This window comes from Argentina anserina, chromosome 1 (genome assembly GCF_933775445.1).
Source record: "Argentina anserina chromosome 1, drPotAnse1.1, whole genome shotgun sequence".
Classification (NCBI taxonomy): Eukaryota; Viridiplantae; Streptophyta; class Magnoliopsida; order Rosales; family Rosaceae; genus Argentina; species Argentina anserina.
This window is the reverse complement of record NC_065872.1, coordinates 10101237-10124208: the sequence shown is the minus strand read 5'-3', so window position 1 is coordinate 10124208 and position 22972 is coordinate 10101237. Positions and strand designations below refer to the sequence as shown.

The 22972-nt window shown below is 40.5% G+C and overlaps 3 protein-coding genes and 1 pseudogene across 3 annotated transcripts; all 4 read left to right on the top strand.

The window, feature by feature from the left end:
* The first annotated feature begins 441 nt into the window (after positions 1 to 441).
* On the top strand, positions 442 to 4591 carry LOC126782052 (LRR receptor-like serine/threonine-protein kinase HSL2). Its single transcript, XM_050507242.1, has 2 exons — positions 442 to 3303; positions 3935 to 4591. Exons 1-2 carry the CDS (start codon positions 717 to 719, stop codon positions 4309 to 4311), a joined length of 2964 nt encoding a protein of 987 aa, XP_050363199.1. The 5' UTR covers positions 442 to 716; the 3' UTR covers positions 4312 to 4591.
* Positions 4592 to 6173: 1582 nt separating this feature from the next.
* LOC126801561 (serine/arginine-rich splicing factor RSZ22A-like) lies at positions 6174 to 6904 on the top strand. The gene is made up of 2 exons (XM_050528951.1): positions 6174 to 6465; positions 6780 to 6904. The coding sequence occupies exons 1-2, from the start codon at positions 6174 to 6176 to the stop codon at positions 6902 to 6904; spliced, it is 417 nt and encodes a 138-aa protein (XP_050384908.1).
* Positions 6905 to 13182: 6278 nt separating this feature from the next.
* Positions 13183 to 15700, top strand: LOC126805084 (tubulin alpha-4 chain). Its single transcript, XM_050532186.1, has 4 exons — positions 13183 to 13416; positions 14067 to 14301; positions 14396 to 14766; positions 14859 to 15700. Exons 1-4 carry the CDS (start codon positions 13324 to 13326, stop codon positions 15513 to 15515), a joined length of 1356 nt encoding a protein of 451 aa, XP_050388143.1. The 5' UTR covers positions 13183 to 13323; the 3' UTR covers positions 15516 to 15700.
* A 5848-nt stretch (positions 15701 to 21548) lies between these two features.
* LOC126801552 (uncharacterized) lies at positions 21549 to 22550 on the top strand (annotated as a pseudogene).
* Positions 22551 to 22972: the final 422 nt, after the last annotated feature.

The window sequence follows — 22972 nt, the reverse complement described above, 5'->3', positions numbered from 1 at the left end:
AAAAGATGGAATTCACCTTCTTGTGGAAAAAAAAATGCATTTGGCCTACGGTGAGTTCTGCTGGAGTCATAGGATGCAGAATCCACCATCCACATCCCACGCACAATAGGGCATTTGACAACACTCTATCCACCATTCAATTAAGTACATAAGTCTATATTAACAATACAAAATCACCCATCAACGTTATTAATTATTTCTTAACGATATCTTTCTAAACCCTATCACTACTGGTCTTCTTTTTCTCTGAACACTTGCGAGTCCCAATAGGTCCACTCTCGTAAAAATCCAAATGGAATCAAGTTTGCTAAGAAGAGCAATAATTTTGGGGTTAATTTACTATACATTAATATATGTTATACATCTCACATTAAATGGTTGACAACGAATATTATTTTTTTAAATCCATTCACAAGTGTCATTTTCCATAATTTTGCTTCATATAATTATTACAAAGCAATAGCATCTCTGTATTTGTTTCTGTTCTGCAACTGCATACCAAAACCAGAGAAAAGCCATTTGAGCACCTTTCATGTGAGCCTTTTTGAACGTTGATTACTTCCTATTTCATAATCCGCCATCAAACACAAAACCCTTGTTCTTCTTTTGCCCTTAAACTAGTTTAGTATATTTGTGTCATCTTAAACTCTTCAAAAATGTCATTCCTTCCCTCTCTCTAACCACCACAACCTTTTGTGTCTCTGTTACTAATAACAATGATGACACTTTCAGCTCCAAAGCCGCTGTTGATTCTGTGTACTCTGTCGTTTTACTTCTCTTATGTCATGGCCTTCTCCGCCGGAGACACCCGGATCTTGCTCCATGTTAAAGCACAACTCGACGACCCGGATGGAAACCTCAACGACTGGGTTCCCGGCGGCAACCACAGTCCGTGCAATTGGACAGGGATCACTTGTGAGCAGCAAAACTTCTCCCTTGTTTCTATAGACATGTCTGACTTTAATATTGGCGGCCGGTTTCCGGTGGAGTTGTGCCGTATTCGGACGCTACAGAATCTCACTTTGAACAACAACAACATCAACGGTACTCTCTCCACTACGCCTCTGTCTCTCTGTTCTCACCTTCAAGCTTTGGAGATCGAGAATAACCTAATCGTAGGACACTTGCCGGAATTTCCACGGGGGTTTACTGATTTACGAGTCCTGAATCTCCAAGTAAACAACTTCACTGGAGATATCCCGGCGAGTTTTGGCCTGTTTCAGAAACTGAGAGTTCTGAAGCTTTCCGGGAACTTGCTCACCGGTCCTTTTCCCAAGTTCTTGACCAACCTCAGTGAGTTGATTCGGTTGGATGTTGCTTATAATCCTGCAATGAAGCTCAGTGTGTTGCCTCCAGAAATCGGAAACTTGACTAATCTTCAGTGGCTGTTTCTTACTCAGACCAATCTCACAGGCCCTATTCCAGACTCGATCGGGAACTTAGTCTCGCTCAGAAACCTTGACTTGTCCATGAATTCGCTGTCCGGGAAAATTCCAGAGAGTATTGGAAGATTGAGAAGTGCAGTTCAAATCGAGCTCTACTCAAACCAATTGTACGGCGAATTGCCGGATAGTCTTGCAAACTTGACGTCTCTGCAAAACTTGGATTTGTCACAGAACGGATTCACAGGCGAATTCTCTGAAAGAATCGCCGGACTTCGCTTTGTTTCTTTGCGACTCGCCGACAACTTTCTAGAAGGCTCTGTTCCGGAGATCGTAGCCAACAGTCCTGATTTGGTTCAGCTGCATCTCTTTAATAACAGCTTCTCTGGTACTCTCCCGGCAAATCTCGGCCGAAATTCACTTCTTCAAGATTTGGATGTTTCAACTAACAAGTTCACCGGCGAGCTGCCTAGTTCTCTCTGTTATGGTAAAAATCTCAGCAATTTGGTCATTTTTTGGAACCATTTCTCTGGAAATATACCGGCTACATTAAGCCAGTGTCAATCTCTCGAATACGTACGACTCGAGTACAATGAACTCTCAGGTGAAGTACCTGCCAAGCTCTGGGGTCTTACTCTGCTCAGCCATCTTCGAATGCATAACAACAGACTCAGTGGATCAGTTTCGCATTCTATTTCCTCAGCTAGTAGTCTTCAAGAGCTTACAATCTCCGGCAACGTTTTCTCCGGCGAGATCCCGCCGCAGATTTGCAAGCTGTCCGAGCTGATAGAGCTGGACGTGAGCGACAATCAGATATCAGGTGGAGTACCATCTTGTATAACAGAGCTGAAGAATCTGCAAGTGCTTAGGATGCAACAGAATATGTTCACTGGTGAGATTCCAAGACATATGAGTTCATGGACGCAGTTGACTGAGATAAACCTATCCAAAAATCGATTCACTGGTTCAATTCCACCTGAGCTCGGTGATTTGCCGGTGCTGAATTACTTGGACCTATCTGATAACTCACTTACCGGAGAGATTCCGGTGGAGTTGACCAGGCTGAAGCTCGGCCAGTTCAATCTTTCAGACAACAAACTTTACGGGAAGATACCTACAGGGCTGGACTATGAGCTTTTTGCACCGGGTCTACTTGGCAACCCGGGTTTATGCAGTTCGAATTTGAAGCCTATTCATCCATGCCAGAGGCGGAAATCGCCGACTGTTTTATTGGCTGTTATTCTTTCCATATGCATTGTACTTCTTGTTGGGTCAGTTCTCTGGTTTCTGAAAATCAGGGCAAAAGCATTTGGCGGTAAATCAAAAAGGCTATACAGTGTGACGTCTTTTCAACGGGTCGGGTTCAATGAAGACGATGTGTTACCTTCGTTAACTAAACAGAATCTTATTGCAACTGGCGGGTCGGGTCATGTTTACAGGGTGGAGTTGAAGTCGGGTCAAGTTTTGGCGGTGAAGGAGCTATGGGGAGAAAACCGCAGGAAGCCGGAGAGTGAGTTGGTTTTTAGGTCCGAGGTGGAGACACTGTGTCGGGTTCGTCATGGCAATATTGTAAAATTGGTGTTTTGTTGTAGTGGGGAGGATTGTAGGATATTGGCCTACGAGTACATGGAGAATGGGAGCTTGGGTGATGTTTTACATGGAGAGAAGCTTGGGCCTTTGGTAAACTGGGCCGTGAGGTTCGACATTGTGTTGGGCTCGGCCCATGGGCTGGCCTATCTTCATCACGACTGTGTTCCGGCCATTGTGCATCGAGATGTGAAGAGCAACAACATATTGCTCGATGAGAAGTGGACGCCACGAGTGGCGGATTTTGGGCTCGCTAAGACATTGGAGCGTGACATGGCAGCCGAACATGGTTCCATGTCACGAATTGCAGGATCTTATGGTTATATTGCGCCAGGTACACTTGTTTTCTAAATTCTAACCTCTGAATCTATTTTGTGTCTTATGTGGACATTTATGATTAACAACACAAATTTAAAAACTTATGAAGGATTTGGCTCAATCTAATGTCTGCATTAGTGTCTGGTATTATTGTTGGATTTGTATGCATTATTGATATCAATATGTGCCCAATTTACATTTGGTACATAGGGCTAAATCTATAGAGACAACAAATGCTGTCTTCCAACATCTTTCACTATCTTACTGTTATGGTGGGTGACCGACCTCATAGTCAGGTCAACAATTTTGTTGATGATGTAGTACTAGTTGGTGTACATGATTAGATTATTTCTCTAACTTGTAATGTAGCTTTCTCCCATTAGGATAAGGCTACGATGTGGTTTCTACTTTGCTATCAGGAATAGTTGGTATTTGTACGTATTGATTGTTGCCTTAACACGCTACGAAATGACTGTTAGTTGCTGATGTATATTGTTTAAGGTATGTGTGTGTGGATGATAACCCCTCAAATGTAGCCTAACATTCCCTCCGAGTTATTAGTTTTTTTTCATCATGGGGAAGAAGTGTTTATGTGGTTGTTTTTCATATATACCAAGCACTCATACTTACTGTAATCTGTTGTGCAGAATATGCATACACACTAAAAGTTACTGAGAAGAGCGATGTTTACAGCTTCGGTGTGGTGTTACTGGAACTGATCACCGGAAAGAGGCCGAACGACTTATCCTTTGGGGAGAACAAGGACATAGTAAAGTGGGTTACTGAGGCTGCACTGTGTTCTCCATCCTCTTCTGATGGGGACGGTGAAAATGACAATCGTTGTTGGATTGATCTTAGCCAGATTGTTGACCCAAGAATGAACCCAACTACAGGGGATTTCGATGAGATTGAGAAGGTTTTGAGTGTGGCTCTGCTTTGCACCTCTGCCTTCCCAATTAACAGGCCATCCATGAGAAGAGTGGTCGAATTGCTAAAAGATCAGAAACCAGCTAGTAAAAAATGATGCACCAAATTAAATTTGTTGCATCGATCAGGAACTTTACTGGCAGTCATTTTTGCTAGTTTTATTAGGACTAGTTTTGGGGTGCATATACATCACCTGGCTTAGGTTACTGGACTTACCTGGTTATAAAGGAAGACTTGAGTGCGGAAGTTTTTCAATATAAGTAAATGTCAGTTCCTTTCTCTTTGTAATACTTATTTGAAGGCTGGCCAATAAGTGTTTGTTCATGAGCCAAGGATAGTAAACGGAAGTCTAATTGGTTCCACATTCATTTCCTCTACTTTTCTCTCGGTTGAGTTCGGATCAAATCGCTGTTTCTTCTATCTCTATTCATCTCGGCTCACTATTCCACACAATCTACCGTCACTAACTGGAGATTGAGGTTCTTCCTCAACTGCCATGGCTAATGCAGTGATGCGGATCTTGGCTGTCTCAGTTGCTGATCCCCCAGCTGTATAATAGTTTCTCTCCCGTTGAACCTATGACTTGCTTGTTTGGACCATTGTTGTGCGTGTGTGTATCAAAGAAGTCACTCAAGTCAGTAAAATAAATATGAAACAGTGGAAGATAAGCTATTGCACCTTCAAAATCGGTTACTTTTACTCTCAAGTAAATGCAGACCATAAGAGAAAGGAGTTATGACTAAAAACCTGAGAATATATACTACTGGTTACCTGCATTGAATCCCCATTGTTCTCTCTAGATAATTTTCTTTATTAGTATGTGCAATAGCAGAAGATGTCTCTGGCAGGAAAGAGTTTTCAGCATTTTGCCTAAGATGCACTTCTTGGCTCTAGCTTTGGTGACCTTTGCTGATGTTCACAAGACTCCAGTGAGGAGTTGCACAGCCAGTGCAGTAGTCTCCACAGTCACTGGCTTAGGGTACTCTAAACAGAGAAGATTTTAGCATTAATTTCCTTTGATGTACCTGAAACTCAAAGAATCATAACTTCACATTTCCTTTTATCCATGGCACAGACTTGCCTATTTCAAATTCTTGCGCAACAAGTAATTGCACAAATTAGGGAAATGTCAGCGTGAGTTATAGAATGTAATTTAAGGATGTACATCATCTAGTTAGTACTTATCTATTATGTATATAGTAGTATATAGTATGTACGATTGTAGTACAATATAAACTCTATATGTAGCCTCCAATGTGAGATGAATAGATATCAGAAAATTCATTCTCCCAATTGTATCATATTTGACTTGGTATCAGAGCAAATATCTGAAATGACTTTGTCTCTTTATTTTTCTGCTGCAATTTATTTGTGGAATTAAAACCCCATTGTAAGGGTTTGTTCTTGCTCGATTGTTCGACATTGTTCCGAATTGTTTTTCCGTTAGTCCGGCATCTTGGGCACCTAATTTTTTGCTTTGGGCACCCAACATTATTGTTGCGTCATCATCGGAGTCGACATAAGTGGTTCTAGCATCTGTCCCATCCAGTGTTGTCCTCTACCAACCTTGTCTCCATCTCCGTTTGCAAATCGACGTCTCCGTGTGCAGCCAAATCGTCGGCTATCATTCTTCTATCCCGACGTCGTTTTCTTCAAGCTTCCAAGCTTCGTTCCAAATATGGTCGTGTTCGACCGGAGTCCAACTCATTCTGGTTTCTGTCTCGTCGACGTCGTCAGTCTGCCGTCGCTGTTTAACATCGACCCACTTCAGTCCTGTCCGACCAAATTCTACGCACTGTTCCAAAGTCTGTGATCCGACCCGGTGCATTTGCACCAGCAATACAGGTTCGTAGCTACATAACCGATTTCCTTGTGAGTGACTGAACATCGACAGTGCAGGTGCACCCGAGGCAGTTTTTGAGAAATTTGATCAGTACACCCAATCTAAAAAAAGGGAGGATGTCTCGTGTGTATGTTGGCAATCTAAATTCTCAGGTTTCAAACGAAGAGCTTGAAATTAAGTTCTCTAACTTCGGAATTATTAGCAAAATTTGGGTTGCAAGAAGACCCCCGAGTTATGCTTTTATTAATTTTGTCTACATAAGAGATGCTGAGAGTGCTATTCGAGAGTTAGATGACAAGAATGGTTGGAGAGTTGAGTTCTCACACAACTCTAGACAGGCTTTGGGCCAATACTGCACAAATGGTAACATTTATGTCACTACAAAACATCGGGCTGGTGGTGAAATCGGTATGGATTTAAAGGTTTCTAACTTTGTTGGTTCTCATACTTTGATTATTGATTCTGGTGCCTCTGATCATATGACTTATGATAAATCTTACTATATTATTGAGTTATCTCCTCCACTAGTGTCTTATGTTACTAATGATAGTGGTGAAACTTTTCTAGTGTTAGGGAGAGTGTCGGTTCATATCACTCATACTTTAGAACTTCATAATGTTCTATATGTACCTGATTTATCACATCACTTGTTATCTGTTCCTCAGTTGAACACTGAGTCTCGATGCTCTGTAATCTTTTTTCCCATGTATGTGATTTTTCAGGATCTTCTCACCAGAGAGATACTCGGTCGAGGGAATTTGAGGGGCAGATTGTTTCACTTGGATCAGACATATGCAAGATAAAAACCAAGAGCACAACTACCCACTGCTCTGACAACAAGTTCTAATCAGCTAAGTGAAATTTGGTTGTGACATCGTCGATTGAGACATTCATATTTCCATGTTATGGAAAAAAACATGCTTTCTTTGTTTATTGGTGTGGATGAGTCATCTTTGCGTTGTGAAACATGTGTTCTTGCTAAGAGTCATCATTCTACCTATTCTCCGAGCTTTTCTAAGAGTCATACTCATTTTGAATTAATTCATTCTGATGTTTGGGAATCTTCCAAATAGCCTACAACCACGAGTATGCGGTATTATATGTCTTTTTATTGATGATTGTACTAGGTCGTCATGGGTTGTTCTTCTTCAAACTATAGATGGGGTTTTTCAAGCTTTTGACACTCATGTCTAAACACAATATAATAGTACAATTAAGATTCTTCATTCTCATAATGCGCGAGGGGGGGGGGGAGAGTATGCCAGTCATGTTTTTCAACAGTTTTTGAAAGATCATGTGATTATTCACCAAACCATATATCAACGAACACCAGAGCAAAATTGGGTGTCCAAAAGGAAAAACCGTCATCTCCTTGATATAGCTCATTCCAATATTTTTAGTGCTCATATGCCTAAGTATCTATGGGGTGATGTTGTAGCAGCTTCAGCTCATCTTATCAATCGTTTTCCATTTAGTGTCCTTCCGGGAAAAGTTCATCTTCAGGTTCTTGCATCTCATGTATCCTTTTTTTTTTTCACAATATACATGCCCGTGTTTTTGGTTGTGTGACTTTTGTTCATGTTCCTAAAAGCCAAAGAAAATCAAAGTTAGATCCTCTAGCGATCAAGTGTGTGTTTGTTGGATATGTAAGCAATTAGAAAGAATATAGGTGTTATCATCCACCCACCAGAAAGTACTGTCACTATGGATATTACTTTCTTTGAAGACATGAGTTATTTTACCTCTTCTGATTCAGCCATTCAGGGGGTGAATTCATTTTTTGAAGAGTTGTATCATGGTGAAGGGGATGAATCAGAAATAGTCATTGTTGGAGATACTTTGAATCTAGTAGCATAAACTTATTCTGAGGTGGAAACTTCAGATAATCAGGTACCAACATTAGTAGAAACTCATTCTGAGGTGGAAACTTTATATAATTATGTACCAACAGTGGCAGCAGCTCCACCAAAGATAGAAGTGATACGTCGAAAATAGCCTCACAATTAACTCTGCAAAAGATTGTCAATCGTAGTATATAATAAACAATGATCGTTCGATACCAAAGAATGGGGGTATTTAATTTGCACACAAAAGAAATGAAAACAAAGTAACTAAACTAAATGAAAAAGGTAAAAGATGATGGGGGGTTTGGTGTTTCACGAACAAGGGAATATAAATAAGAAATAAAATGAACAAATCAAATTGAGATTGAAATGATATGGAGAAGATGTTAGAGACTCAGTTGTCCACCACCAAATACATTCAAAACATATGTACAATCCTAGGTTCGAGTTATTAAGTCGAGAATCGATTTCAATCAAGAACAAACCGTGAATGCACTCCGTAAGTTCTTATTACTTTCCACAATTACTAGAGCAAGATAACACGCCGTTATTTAGCATTTAGAATAATCAATCCAGGTATAGATGTTATCCTTTCAATGAATTATCCTAAAAAATAAAGTCAATGGAAGTTTGATCGAAACAAGTATGCAAAACAAGTCAATGGAGGTTATCCTCTTTATTTAGTTTCACATGTTGTTATGTAGGTTTTATTGCCTTGAAACAAGCCTTCTAACCGTTTAGAAGATTAGTCAACCTATTTCTAGCCCCACTCGCAAATTCATAATGTTCTATGCATGCATTCATGAATAGAAACAAGCAAGAATTTTCCATAAAACCAAAACCAAATAAACATATTCGACAACTTAATAACAACGAAACCAGGAATCATACCATGTTTATCACATATTTGGGGGTTTCTAACATCGCCACTAACTAAGGAGAATTAACCACACATAGTTGAGATAATCACACAAATAAAATCAAAACTAAAATTACAAAGGAAGAGTAACGGTGGAAAATGGAGAGGTTGATAGCGATGATTGTGAATTCCTTTGGAATTGTGTGATGCAACTTGTAGAGCCTTAATGAGATTTGAGGTAGCTTGAGAGGATTCAGATTGTAACTTGAGGAGATTGGATAGTGAGCATGAGGGGATTAGAGGTGAGTCCAAGGGGATGTTGTGATGATGGTTGATATCTCCATGACTCTGTCTGTCTCTCCCTGCTTCTCTCTTAATTAACCATATATATCAATCCTCTTACAATATGATTCGAACTCCTCTCTCCTCTATCCTTCTCTGCCGACATTCTCTAGGTCTCCTAATCCCACTCTATCTCGTCTTTGGTCTGGATTTGGTAGGAGATCATATGCAAATCCCGAGAGAGATCCGAGAAAAATCATCTTAAAAGTCCTCAAACTCACTGCTTCAAAATAGCCTTGATTGGATCACTTAAGCTCACAATTGTATTATGATGCTCACAAAATACCTTAAAACAATAAAGAAGTTAATATGACATCATTAAGGAAATTAACAAGTATAAATGTATGGATTTACACTATAATATCGTCTCATACAATGCTTCTATCAAGAAGCATCAGACACCTAGGTTCCAGAAGGAGAACAAATAGTTGAAAAGAACAACTGCCCCTCCCGCCATCACTCATAACCTCGACCAACAACCTACTGGTGCAGAAGATCACTCATCTGAGGTATGTCCATCCACTGGTACTATAATGAGTATGATAGTGGGCAATATGTGTTACCAAAAACCTAGTTTACAGGCCAAACTAAAATATCCAGTAGCCAACTATATGTCCATTAGGACATTATTAAAGTTATATGAATCTTTTATGAATCAAATATCTGATGTATCAGTGCCTAACAAAGTGCATGATGCACTGAGGATCCAAAATGGAGGAAAGCAATGGATGAAGAGATGGATGCATTATAGAAAAATGATACTTGGGAACTTGTGCCTCCACCACATGACAAGAAGATTGTAGAGTGTCGTTGGGTGTTCACTGTGAAACATAATGCGGATGGATCAATAAGCAGGTATAAAACACACATGGTTGCAAAGGGGTTTACTCAGATATATGGTATTGATTATGGTAAGACTTTGCTCTTGTTGCAAAGATGAACACTATCCGAGTTCTCCTTTCATTTGCTACTAGTTTGATGGTCACTCTGATAGTTTGATGTCAAGAATGCATTTCTTCATGAAGAGTTAGTTGAAGAGGTGTATATGAGTCTCCCTCTAAGGTACGCAACTACTTCTTCTGGTGATTTTGTGTGCAAATTGAGAAAGTCTCTATATAGTCTCAAACAATTACCTCGTGCCTGATTTGGGAGGTTCTCACAATTTATGTGGAATATTGATTACAAACAGAGTAATTCAGATCATACCCTGTTTCTTAAGCACCAGCAAGGGAATGTAGTAGATTTGATTATATATGTTGATGATATGGTAATTACTAGCAATGATACTGTAGAAATGGATCGGCTGCAGGGACTATTGTCTTATGAGTTTGAGATGAAGGACTTGGGTGATCTAAAGTATTTCTTAGGGATTGAGGTAGTAAAAGGGAGAGACGAGATCTACTTGTACCAGAGGAAGTACATACTTGATTTGTTAACAGAGACATGTATGTTAAATTGCACACCTATCGACACTCCTATTGAGCAAAACAATCGTGTAGCAGAGTATCCAGACCAGACACCAACTGATCGAGCTCGCTATCAAAGGTTAGTTGGGCACTTGATTTATTTTACCTATACTAGACCATATATTTCTTATGCAGTGAGTGTAGTGAGCCAATCCGTACATAATCTAAGTAAGTGTCACGTGGATACTATTGTGAGAATTTTGAGGTACTTGAAGTCAACTCCAGGGAGAGAAGTACTGTTCTCTAAACACAACAACATTCTTGAGGTTGGGGGCTTTACAAATGTAGATTTGGCTAGAAATATTACAGACAAGAGGTCAACGTCAGGTTACTTTATTTTTATGGGAGGTAATTTGGTCATATGGAAGAATAAGAAGCATAAAATTGTGGCCAGATCGAGTGCTGAGGCTGAGTATAGAGGTACGGCTCATGAAGTGTATGAATTGGTGTGGCTGAGAAATCTAATACGTGATGTGGGTGTTAAGTTGAAAAGTGCTATGTAATTGTATTGTGACAACAAAACAACAATTGATATATCACAAAATCCAGTACAACATGATCGTACTAAACACATGGACGTAGATTGTCATTTCATAAAAGAGAAGCTAGATGTAAAGATTATTAGTTTTCATTTTGTCCATACTGAAGAGCAGCTTGTAGATATACTCAATAAAGAGTTTCTAAGTTACAAGGCACATTAAATCTTTCAACAAACTAGTAGCTAGTGACAAACCATTGCTAGCATACCCATTGCTGCACTGAATTGAATTACGAAAAAGACAAAGATCATGAACTAAGGTTTTAAAACTTTACATTTCTTCAAACTTTTGTAACACATTTATGTAATTACTCGGATATTTAATTTTTTTTAAATGAGCGACGATTTGTCATCGATAGGAAATGTAGGAGTACAACATAAACATGATCCATCCGTGATAAAGCTTCGTCAAATTAATGGAACCATGCGAAATAAAACCAAACAAAATCTAGCAATCTCATAGCTATATACCCTAAACTTGGAATCCAAGAGAGAACGAGAGGACTGTGAGAAGAGGCTCACTTATTTCGACTGATCGAGAACGCCTTCGAAGCATCTTGAGGAACCACCCTGAAAAGAATCCTCTCCAATAGGCAAGGTAACCATTGTCAAAGACCGTCCTCCAAGGTCCCAAACATGAGCCCAAAAATTGAATGGGCATGAAAAAACAGGCCCATATCACCCTCAAAAGAGCAACAGTCCAAGCCCATGTGACAGGACCCCAAACTAATTTGGGCACCCAATTGAGAGTCAACAACCAAGGTCGACGATCACAATTGTAAGCCTCATCCGCTACCTGCTCGAGTCTCTTCCCAGCCGCTGGTACAAGACACCACCCTAGTCTTGGCCTTAAGATCCACTTAAACATTAGCGTTAGCCACCGTACCATCCTAAAGGGCACTCTAGACAGCCTTAACTAACACCCTACAGTGTTCACCGCAGTATTACCCGACGCCAAACCACTACCACCAAAAGTGAAGCTTCCTCCCCAAATCGGTTCTCTGCAACATTGGCTGATGAACAACCTTACCACTGCAAAAGATATGAGATTTGAGCGATCCACAATGTCCCCGGATCCCAAACATGATGGATTTCTCCATATGATGGATTTCTCCATATGATGGATTTCTCCATATGATGGATTTCTCCAAATCCATCACTAGAAAACCTACTCCATCAGGGATAAAATGACAATCCAGCAAAAACTCGATCCACCTTCCCTCGCACACCACCGTGGATGACATGTTGAAGAAGAGGGGTGCCCACTCTAGTAAGGGTGTTTGAACGATTTCACAAACGGAGGGAGTCTCATTAGAAGCCGTGGATCGCAGCATACAAAACCCTAGGTTGAGGGCCGCCGCCAAGCTAGAGAGGGGAACCCTCATATGCCTTTTAGTTTCTTGGATACTTGATTAGTTGAATGTAATATATTCAACATTTATAAATAAATATCTATGTTGATGTCAGATATTGAAACTTCAATTGACATTTGAAATTTTCAATATAAATAAAATACATTCGAAATAATAAATATTTCATCGTAATGATACAGTCAAATTGTATCTCAATTATGAAGATCGCCCCGATATAAAAACAAAAATAATTTTACAAAAGAATTGGAACGTGCTCTCTATAAAACCCATAGGCCATAGACGATCAAGTAAATATACCATCCTTTTTCTTTTTTCTCTAATTTTTTTCATGTATATTTGTATTTGTCGATGCATGTGGAAGCACGTGCAGTCTGCTGATACCATCCGACGTCGCTTTGAAGTTTTTCCTTTACTGTCGTTTGGTCCAACTTAATAACAAAACGGCCATTCAAAATTCAAATTAGCACGAAAAAAGAAATTAAAACGGTCCCGTGAAACGAGGACCGCGGTTAAATCCAGAGTAAGATAAAAAGGTAAAAAAAGCGACCGTCCAACCTCCTCCAACCTCCGATCCCAACTCACGCCAGCCAAAAAGCCCCACTATTCACCGCTGTAGTTTTGACCGCGGTTAAAAACCCTTCCCGCTCCAACCTCCAATCCCCTACTATAAAAACCCCAAACCCAACACCACCCTAAGCCACCATTGCTCTCTCTCATCCACCACAGGCGTCTTAATAAACGCCCCGTTTTGGTTCTTCTCTCTCTCTCTCTCTCTCTCTCTCTCCGATCCCGGTCTCATTTCTCCGTCGAATCTCCGCCGTCGCTTCTTCGTCTTCCACCGAAAATGAGGGAGTGCATTTCGATCCACATCGGTCAGGCCGGTATTCAGGTCGGCAACGCCTGCTGGGAGCTTTACTGCCTCGAGCATGGAATTCAGGTACAATTTCTCTTCGTTTTCTCTTCAATTAAGCTAGATCTAGGTCTCTTATGATGAAATCGGACTCGGTAGCTTATAGATCTGCTTCATTTTCGGCTGGATCTAGGGTTTTATAGTGCTGTAATGTCGATTTTGTAGTGCATTGATGTAAAATTGTACGTGAGTTGCTTGGTAAAGTTCGATTTTGTGATTTTGTGGACGGATCTAGGGTTTGTATTGGTCTTTGTGATGAAAACTCATACAGAAGCAGTTGTTTGTTTTTGTTTTTGTTAGATCTGCTAATTCCGGACTAATATTACTGCAATTTCTAGGTAATGTAGAACTTTTGTATCTGTATGATATTAGAATTCGATAGATTGTTCTGCATTTGCAGATGTTGCTTGAGAATCTGGTAGAAATTGACAGTGTAGTTTCATAATATTATATTCTCCGCGGTGCGAATAATTAAGCGGGAAATGATCTTTTTGGTTAGGAATTGGTTTATTTTCTCGATATAATGTGAAGAGTACTTGCATTTCTTTATGATGTGAATAAGGTTTTCACTCGTTTGGTTTTAGTGATGCTGTTGTGATACTTTTTGGTTCGTATGAAATGGTTGTGTTGGTTTGATGCAATGTGATGCTAAAGATTGTATTGAATGTCTTTTACAGCCTGATGGTCAGATGCCAAGTGACAAGACCGTTGGAGGAGGTGATGATGCTTTCAACACCTTCTTCAGCGAGACTGGTGCTGGAAAGCATGTGCCCCGTGCCGTGTTTGTAGATTTGGAGCCCACTGTCATTGATGAAGTGAGGACTGGAACATACCGCCAGCTCTTCCACCCCGAACAGCTCATCAGCGGCAAGGAAGATGCTGCTAACAACTTTGCTCGTGGCCACTATACCAGTAAGTATTTGGCTCATCTCCTTGTTTTTTTTATTGCTACTTTTTTTTTTTTGCTTGTGGCTAAGTATTTATGGTTGTTTGTCTTTGTTAACAGTTGGGAAAGAGATTGTTGACCTGTGCCTGGACCGAATCAGAAAGCTGGCTGACAACTGCACTGGTCTCCAAGGGTTCCTGGTTTTCAATGCTGTGGGTGGAGGCACTGGTTCAGGTCTTGGCTCCCTCTTGCTGGAACGTCTCTCTGTGGACTATGGCAAAAAGTCCAAGCTTGGATTTACTGTCTACCCCTCTCCACAAGTATCTACCTCTGTGGTTGAGCCCTACAACAGTGTTCTCTCAACCCACTCCCTTCTGGAACATACTGATGTTGCTGTGCTGTTGGATAATGAAGCCATCTATGACATATGCAGGCGCTCCCTTGACATTGAACGCCCTACCTACACCAACCTCAACCGCCTCGTTTCACAGGTACTGTTCTACTTTCTCTTTTTAGTGTACCCCTTGGCTAATTTGACATTAAAGACTCATGGATAGTAATTTTTTTTTGCTGTCTGTTTTAGGTTATCTCATCTCTGACTGCATCTCTGAGGTTTGATGGTGCCCTGAATGTGGATGTGACTGAATTCCAGACTAATCTTGTCCCATATCCCAGAATCCACTTCATGCTTTCATCTTATGCTCCTGTCATCTCAGCTGAGAAGGCCTATCATGAGCAACTTTCAGTTGCAGAGATCACCAACAGCGCATTTGAGCCTTCCTCCATGATGGCCAAGTGTGATCCCCGCCATGGTAAATACATGGCATGCTGTCTCATGTACAGAGGTGATGTGGTGCCCAAGGATGTCAACGCAGCTGTTGCCACCATCAAGACCAAACGCACCATCCAATTCGTCGACTGGTGCCCCACTGGATTCAAATGTGGTATCAACTACCAGCCCCCAACTGTTGTTCCAGGTGGTGATCTCGCCAAGGTTCAGAGGGCAGTGTGCATGATATCAAACTCCACCAGTGTCGCTGAGGTGTTTGGGCGCATTGACCACAAGTTCGACCTCATGTATGCCAAGAGGGCATTCGTCCACTGGTATGTCGGTGAGGGAATGGAAGAAGGTGAGTTCTCCGAGGCCCGTGAGGATCTTGCTGCCCTGGAGAAGGACTATGAGGAGGTTGGTGCTGAGGGCGAGGAGGGCGATGAAGGTGATGAGGGAGATGAGTACTGAGTACCTATGTCATCAATGTCTAATTAGATTGTTGTTCCTAAACTTATGTGCTTGTGGTGTGTTTCTATCACTCTAGCCTGAGAACTTGTAACCAACTGTGTTGTGGTTTACTTTGTTTATGTACCAGACTTGTGTGAAATGTGTCTTTGTTGTTATATTCAGAGCTTGAGTGTTCATCTTGGTGATATTATTATGAATTGGGGCTTTATTTTTCGTTTCCCAGAAAAAAAAAAAGAGTATTTTTGCCACACAGGCGGTGCAGGCACGTAACCAGACAAGGCTAGCTTGTTTTAAAGGGGGTGGTCTTCCATACACAACATTAAAATTTGTTCGCTTCTAGTTCTATACTATTGATCTCTTACATATTCTTTTACGAAAGTTTTAATGTTTTATCACATGAGAACCGAAATGTATACATTGAGGACTTTAGATTAATGTAATTGTCTTATGAGAATTAGTCTCGTATCCGTGAGATGTACGTGTTTTGATCGGACATATTTGCATAAGTTTATTTGAAGTGTATTCTTCAAAGACAATCATTTGGTGCAATATTTGTATTTTTACGTAATTATTCTTATATTTATGTGTGAGGATAAAATTATAGAGGGATAAATTTAACAGTTCATAATTTTGTGAAATTTTAATACTCGCTTGCTTTTTAATAGTAAAGATGAAAATATCTCATAATTCAAACACTATTAATCTATGTAAAGAAACATATTGTTGCTCACTTTGGAATGGGTGGTCCTCGGAACGAATTTGTACCTCCTTGCTTGCCACATCCTAATTGAAAGCGAAAAAGATTATATTTTCTTGATGTCGTATTGCCCTTTAGGCTAGCTGAAGTGGTGAGGGAGAACAATATTGTCATATGAAGTTGGATTTTCAATTCTCTTTGTAATTTGAAATTCGTCATCTTAACACTTCATTTCTATACTTTTTTTTTTGAATTGATTAACTGTGTGCAAGGCTTTTTAGGGTTAAAAACCACTCTTTTGAGAGTCAGAACAGATAACAGATTATTTGCTCATTCTCTGACCACGTTTATAATTAAGCAATTAAATTGAGTGAAACCGATCTTTTCGACACATTATGTGAGGGTCGCACGTCAAATCTCTCGTGGCCATCCAATGTAACCACTAATATCACATTTTCATGATGATACAAACGACCAATATGTTTGTTTTTATTTCTTAAAGTATTCTAGTAGAAAATTGCTAAAATAAGTGAAGTGAAGGGTATACACTAAACACTAATTCCCACAGCCTTTAGTTGGAAGTTTTCTCATCGGAGGGTGTCTCAATTCACTCTTCTAATAGAATTGCGAAGTGCACCGACTACAATATTGTATTAACTTCCACAAAATATTAGTTGGTCCAAGAACCAATAGAGGACAAATCTGCAACAAGAACAAGAACCAGAAAAGCCTGTGAAAAATTCCTTCGCACTATCCTCTGGGGTTGTTGAAGACATTTGTACCCTTTTCTTTTGCTCCTTCCTTAATAGCTTTGACCCCTTTGTCTTTTACCACATTTACTATACTCTGCAGCTACTGTAGTCTGCAGCACTTGGCAACTTTACTCTCTATCTGAAAATCAGGAAGCTTCTCAGATTATCATTCTGACTGGAAAAATAGAAAGATAAAAGATAAAGAGAAAGGCTCTTTGGTTAAATGCAATGGAGAAGAAGAGGAAGCAGGATCATAGAGTTTCTTGCACCACTAGTCAAGAACCAGAGACAGACCACCGTATCTTGGTATGAATCCTCTTTCCTCTTTACTCATACTTCTACAATGGCTTGTAAAAATAGAGGGTTTTTAATAGTTAATACCACAGTTTAAGTTTTTGTAATTGCAAAAGCAGATTGCTAGGCTTTACCTCAGTGGGGTTTCACTGTCCTTTGTTTTCTTCTTTTGGGTATTCTTGTTTCTTTGTCTTTTAGGTTTCCTGATCTTGTAGTTTATTTGGCCTAAAGTAAGAGGAATACCCAAAGATGTAATCTTTGAGGGTTTTCTTTCATCTCCTTTTTCTTAGGGTATGAATCTTACAGCTCTAAAATTGTGTAGTTTAGTAATCTAATTGCTTCCATTGTCTGAGATATTGAGATTTCTGAAGAATCAAAATGCATGCTCTAGTAAACAACTCACAATTTGTAATTTGTAAACTTCCACTTTCTTCATCTTATCACATGTTCAATCTATACCTACACAGAGCAAGGATGACCAAATTGAAGACAATGCTGAACCTCTAACAAAGATTACAAACACTCATAGTCATTCAATTGGCATTACACCTTCCCTAAGTCACCGATACTCAGTAAATTATCCATGGCCGTATACACCTCAGCATGGTGGGGAGCAATCTCCTTTGGTGTCTAGACCTTTTGTTGCAACTCAATCACCGCTGCCTGGCTTTATAAGCCAATGGCCGCAGTTTCCACACCAGGTCCAGCACGGCCAGCCTCCAAGGACTTATCCCCAGTCAGCTGCTCCCTTTTGGCTACCACAACAACCTGGTTATCCACTGCCTGCGTCCAGTGCACCATCAAACTTCCAGCCATTTGTTGCTGTTGGAGCAACTGATATTAGTGGTGGAACTTCAACAGAAAACCAACCTCAGGTTCCCAACTTCTATTATCATGTCGGGTACCCATATCCAGGCTTTCCAGGTAAACTTGCAACTTTAATCATTTCCATGTTCGGCATAGTCACGTACTTATTTGAGGCACTTAATTGTTTGATCCATATATATGTAAATGTGAATGTATGACTAGAAACTATCAAAAACGATTGTTCAATACTATTTGATTGATCATCGACCATTTGTGCAGCGTGACCTGCTGTTTTACAAGTATTTCCTTCTTGGATAGTGCAAGTTTGATTACAAAGTTTTAGTTTGATAGTAAAACTGTCAATAAGCGGCCAAAATTTGAGTGGATATCACATATAAAAGTTGAAGCTTTATTGTTATCAGGTTCATATGATTCCTCATCTTGGTGGAATCAAGCACAAGCACAACAACATTTGTGCACATATCCTTTTCCAGGAGGCTACGTCTCTTCACCACCTGCATCGCTGCCTAGGTGTTCTACAACACCTGCACAAGCTGTTGGAAAAGGAACTATCAGGCCACCAGCAGCACTCTCTAATAAGCATCAGCAGCTTTGGGATGCACAAGTATGAATCTCAATTTTGTTTCCTTAAATGTATGTATTCTGTTCATGATTTAGCCAATCTGATATAAACAGTGTTTTGTGGTTCTGAGATTGTAGTCTGCCGAAAATGTTCAGCTTTGGAGTGCTGTCAACCACTTGCAATCAGAAGTAACTGATTACAAAAATCGCTTAACAAGGCTCGAAACAAAACTGTCTTCTCTGAAAATAGTAGCAGAAGAGAGCACTGCTCAAGTTTGTGGGGCTGTTTTATCTGCAAAACCATCAAAGAGGGGGAGAAAAAAGAGATCAGTTGTTTCAGCAGATGCAGTGCAGTCTCCTAATAAGCCTCAGCGCCGAGCTCGCAACAGAAAACCCGCAGCACCTACAGTATGCAATGCCCAACATTCTGATAGTAAACCACATTTGTTCGAGAAAGTAATCCTCAACAAGGTGGAAGACAAAGATAAGGTATGTCGCTTGACAGCCGCTATTGAGCAAGAAAACAATGCCCCACATGTTGTCACATATTCTGGTGTCAATATGGAGATTAACGGAACCAGTTCGACAAAGCCTGCATTCCCTCATGATTTGCAATCGGAAGATCCTGGTGTCCAAACATGTGCAAACGGCAGTTCTGCCTCTTTGGAAATGAAAGGTACTGATGTCAAGGCTAACAACTCTGGGACTACCTACCCTATCTTTCCATGGCCTTATAACAGTACCTCTGAAATCGAGACAACTGAGCTAAATATAGGCCCCAACAGTTTGTACAATAGCGGTATTGTAATCGCACAAGGGGGACCGATCATCCCCGGATGGAGTTTCGTAAATGAAGAGGATACTTCAGAAAAGCTGGAAGATGCAGTGTTGGGATTAGAGAAGAATGACAATAAGGAGACCATGAGAGATGAAGCTAGCTCAGGAGCTGAAAAAGTTGCTCTAACAAAAAGCGAGGATGGCTTCAATATGGACGACAGAGAAGGAAGTAGCATTAAGTGTCTTGCTCCATCCAATAACTAGTGACTGTTTATTCCACTGGTCTGCATTTTGAGTTTGAAAGATAACATTTTGATGTATCCTGCAACATAGGGCTTGCTATTCTCTGCACAGGAATGTTGGCCCGAATTTTGTAGCTAGGAAGAGCAGGATGGCTTAATCATGGAAAATGTGTTAACTCTGTGTCTCTGTCTCTGTCTCTCTCTCAGATGTGGCTAAGTATATGTAAAAATTCTTCCTAATTTAAGCTTCCGTTTTCTTATGAAGCTCTATATTGTCTTCCTTCTTCAATCTCTCTACTATACTACAAATTACAGAGCTAAGACTCCTCAGAAGATAAATCAGTGTCAGTGACAAAATGTGCTCAAATAAGCAGCGATACCGGCCAAGATTTCAAAAGTTTCACAGGATTCACGCTCTTGATCATTGGAACTCAAACTTGCATGGAACAAACCATCTGAAGTTTAAACCATAAGAAGATTTTAGTCTTCATCTAGAGATCTTTGACACAAATGCAGCTAGTGTCAGTCTGCCAGATATATCAGTCATGGAGCATATTCCATATAATGATTATAATCATATTTCATTCTCATAATTAACCAACAATGGGAAAGGGCCGGGTCATCAAACTTGGACGTTTGCACTTGAAGTTTTCTAGGGTTCATACATGGCCCCCTGCCCCGGCCCTTCCCTGAAAATACGGTGTTGCCTGTCAAACTGGAAGTCTATATTGTAGGTCATGGTCTAACTAAGTCGTACTCTGATGAGCAGAGAGAATGAACAGTTGAGAATCATGCCCTATGACAAACGGTATAGCGTTATATTCTTCCTATTAATGTCCAAGAGTCTAGAAGGTTAACGAAAATGACGCACGAGACGAGCTCACCATCGTGCATAATTTTTGACCCTAAATCCTGGACGCAGAAGAACATAGCGACCGAATAGGGTCGTTAAATTATTATATGTTGTAGTGAGACTAGCTAATATATAATCTTGCTAGCTTGATCTGAATCTATCATGGTGATCATAGTAAGGGCATTTTCCGATCATAATGATTTTTTTTTTGGTTAAATCCGATCATAATGATTACTAGGTAATGATATGAAGAAAAACATAACTAATCCTGCCGAAATGTTATATACATCATGCATGTAGACATGAAAATCTTGACCATAGAAGTATAACCTTGAAACGGATTTGATTTTGGATAATGAAAAACAGAATTGATTGATATGTGATTTTGTTTATAGTTGAATCACATAAAGCTAGGAAGATGAAATGGCCACAGAAATTGGTCAAATTGGAAGACTACAACCAGCCATAAAATGAAAGTTAATTTGTTGGTGTTCAACATCTCTATCTTTTGAAATTAATTTGGATAAGAATAGTTAACAACAAATGACACCATACTACCTTGCAACGAATTTGCCTCTTTTCCTCTCCATAAATGGGAAAATTGTCACACACACATAACCTTGAAATCTTGAATACATTTCCGGGTTTCCCACTCCGACTAGGTTCGGACGTCCCGTTACATATACAACAATCTTCCCTTACTATGCTTCACAACGAAGGTGATGCATGATATCGTTTTCATACAAAAGATATTTTTCCACAAAAGATATACTTGTTAACTAAGACTAGAAAACTTAGCAAATGACTTTTCTCCTCATGCATGTTCCCCCACACACGGTCACACCCAGTTTTCCTGATTAAGCAAGGCAAAAAAAAAACCCATGCTACTCTCCAAAACAGACGTTAATATATACAGTATAACTCTAGCTCTCCATATTATCTCAGTCAAACATTCTCTCATCATCTTTTTCCTCGTTTATAAATCTCATTTCGCCTCCAGATCTTCCGCCATACAGTTAACAAATCCAAAACCCCATTTCACACTCTTCAATATTCTTCATCACAAAATTTAGATTCTATTAGTTCTCAATTTCTCCGATGGCCAGAAACATTTCTCAAAGGAATGCCAAGACAAACCTCGCGTGCTTCTCCTTCGCCGCCTACGCCAAGATCCTCATCAACCACCTGAAATCTACAAACATCCCAATTGAGAGAGGCCTCAGTGAGGCAGAGCTCGCGTCGATTGAGGCCGCCTTCAACTTCACTTTCCCTCCGGACCTCCAAGCCATTCTCCAGGAGGGTCTTCCTGTTGGGTCGGGATTTCCAAATTGGCGGGCATCGTCGGCCCAACAGCTCAACCTCCTCCTCAACCTCCCGGCACTTGGCCTTCTTAAGCAGGTCTCTGAGGGAAGCCTCTGGTGCCCGAGCTGGGGTCCCATGTCCGGCCGCGGTAGAGTCAACGGGGCGTTGGATAAAGTCAAAGCTCGGTTGAAGAAAGCGCCAATTTTGGTTCCGGTTTATAGGAACTGTTACATTCCCTGCGAGCCGAATTTGGCTGGAAGTCCAATATTTTTTATAGACTCTTCCAATGTGAGGGTATTGAGTTTCGACGTCACGGGTTTTTTCAGCGAGTTTGGAATGGCGCCAAAGGAGGCGAGGACGGTGTAGTTTTGGAGTGATGTGGCGGCGCGTGGGAACACGCACGGGTGGTGGAGCGGGAAGCTGGGCGGCGGGTGCTTGGATGAGGTGTGCTGGAGGTTGAGGGAGGGAGGGTGGAAGGAGGAGGAGGTGAGGGAAATGAGGATGATGGATGGTTGTGGTGAAGAGATGGAAAGTGGGGCGGAGATGAGTGGACGGAGGGAAGAGGAGGATGCGAGGTGGCGCGTGAGGTTGTTGTCGCTGGTTTTGTTGCGTGGGGGATGGGCGAGGGAAGATGTGGTGTACTCGCTTGGTCTTCATGACCAGAACGGGATATGGGAGAACGGGGTTGTTGATGAGAAACCAACCGTATTGGGAGGTTCACCTTTGTAATTAGACCATCAGGTTAGAAGATTTTTTTTTGACTAATCATTCATGTAAAATGTGTTTCAGAGTTCCAGGCTTCCAGCTTAGAACTTTTTAATCTGTTGCTTAGATTTTGAACCACGATCTATCAAATCTTCTTACTAACTCATATCGATATTGGAAATAATTAAATATAGAAAAATAAAATTTTCAATGTCATTTGTTTCTTCCGATTAGAAAACACGTTAATTAGTAATTTTGGGAAAAACCACGAACCTCTAAGTACTAAGGTCAGTGGCGGATTCATTCATGGACAAGTCTAAACAACTGCCTAGGCTGGGTTTTTGATGCTAAGCTCGAAATATAGAGAAAATCAATGTAAAAATGACAGGCAACAGTTGGAGGAAGAAGACTACTTATAGAGGCATATGTATTTTTTTAATTCCTTT

Bases quoted from the DNA above. Each gene is read 5' to 3' on its own strand.
- LOC126782052 (XM_050507242.1), top strand. From the start codon at position 717: ATGATGACACTTTCAGCTCCAAAGCCGCTGTTGATTCTGTGTACTCTG. The intron at 3,304-3,934 runs GTACACTTGTTT...TCTGTTGTGCAG, and splicing joins TTATGGTTATATTGCGCCAG to AATATGCATACACACTAAAA.
- LOC126801561 (XM_050528951.1), top strand. From the start codon at position 6,174: ATGTCTCGTGTGTATGTTGGCAATCTAAATTCTCAGGTTTCAAACGAA. The intron at 6,466-6,779 runs GTATGGATTTAA...GTGATTTTTCAG, and splicing joins TCGGGCTGGTGGTGAAATCG to GATCTTCTCACCAGAGAGAT.
- LOC126805084 (XM_050532186.1), top strand. From the start codon at position 13,324: ATGAGGGAGTGCATTTCGATCCACATCGGTCAGGCCGGTATTCAGGTC. The intron at 13,417-14,066 runs GTACAATTTCTC...TGTCTTTTACAG, and splicing joins GCCTCGAGCATGGAATTCAG to CCTGATGGTCAGATGCCAAG. The intron at 14,767-14,858 runs GTACTGTTCTAC...TGTCTGTTTTAG, and splicing joins TCAACCGCCTCGTTTCACAG to GTTATCTCATCTCTGACTGC.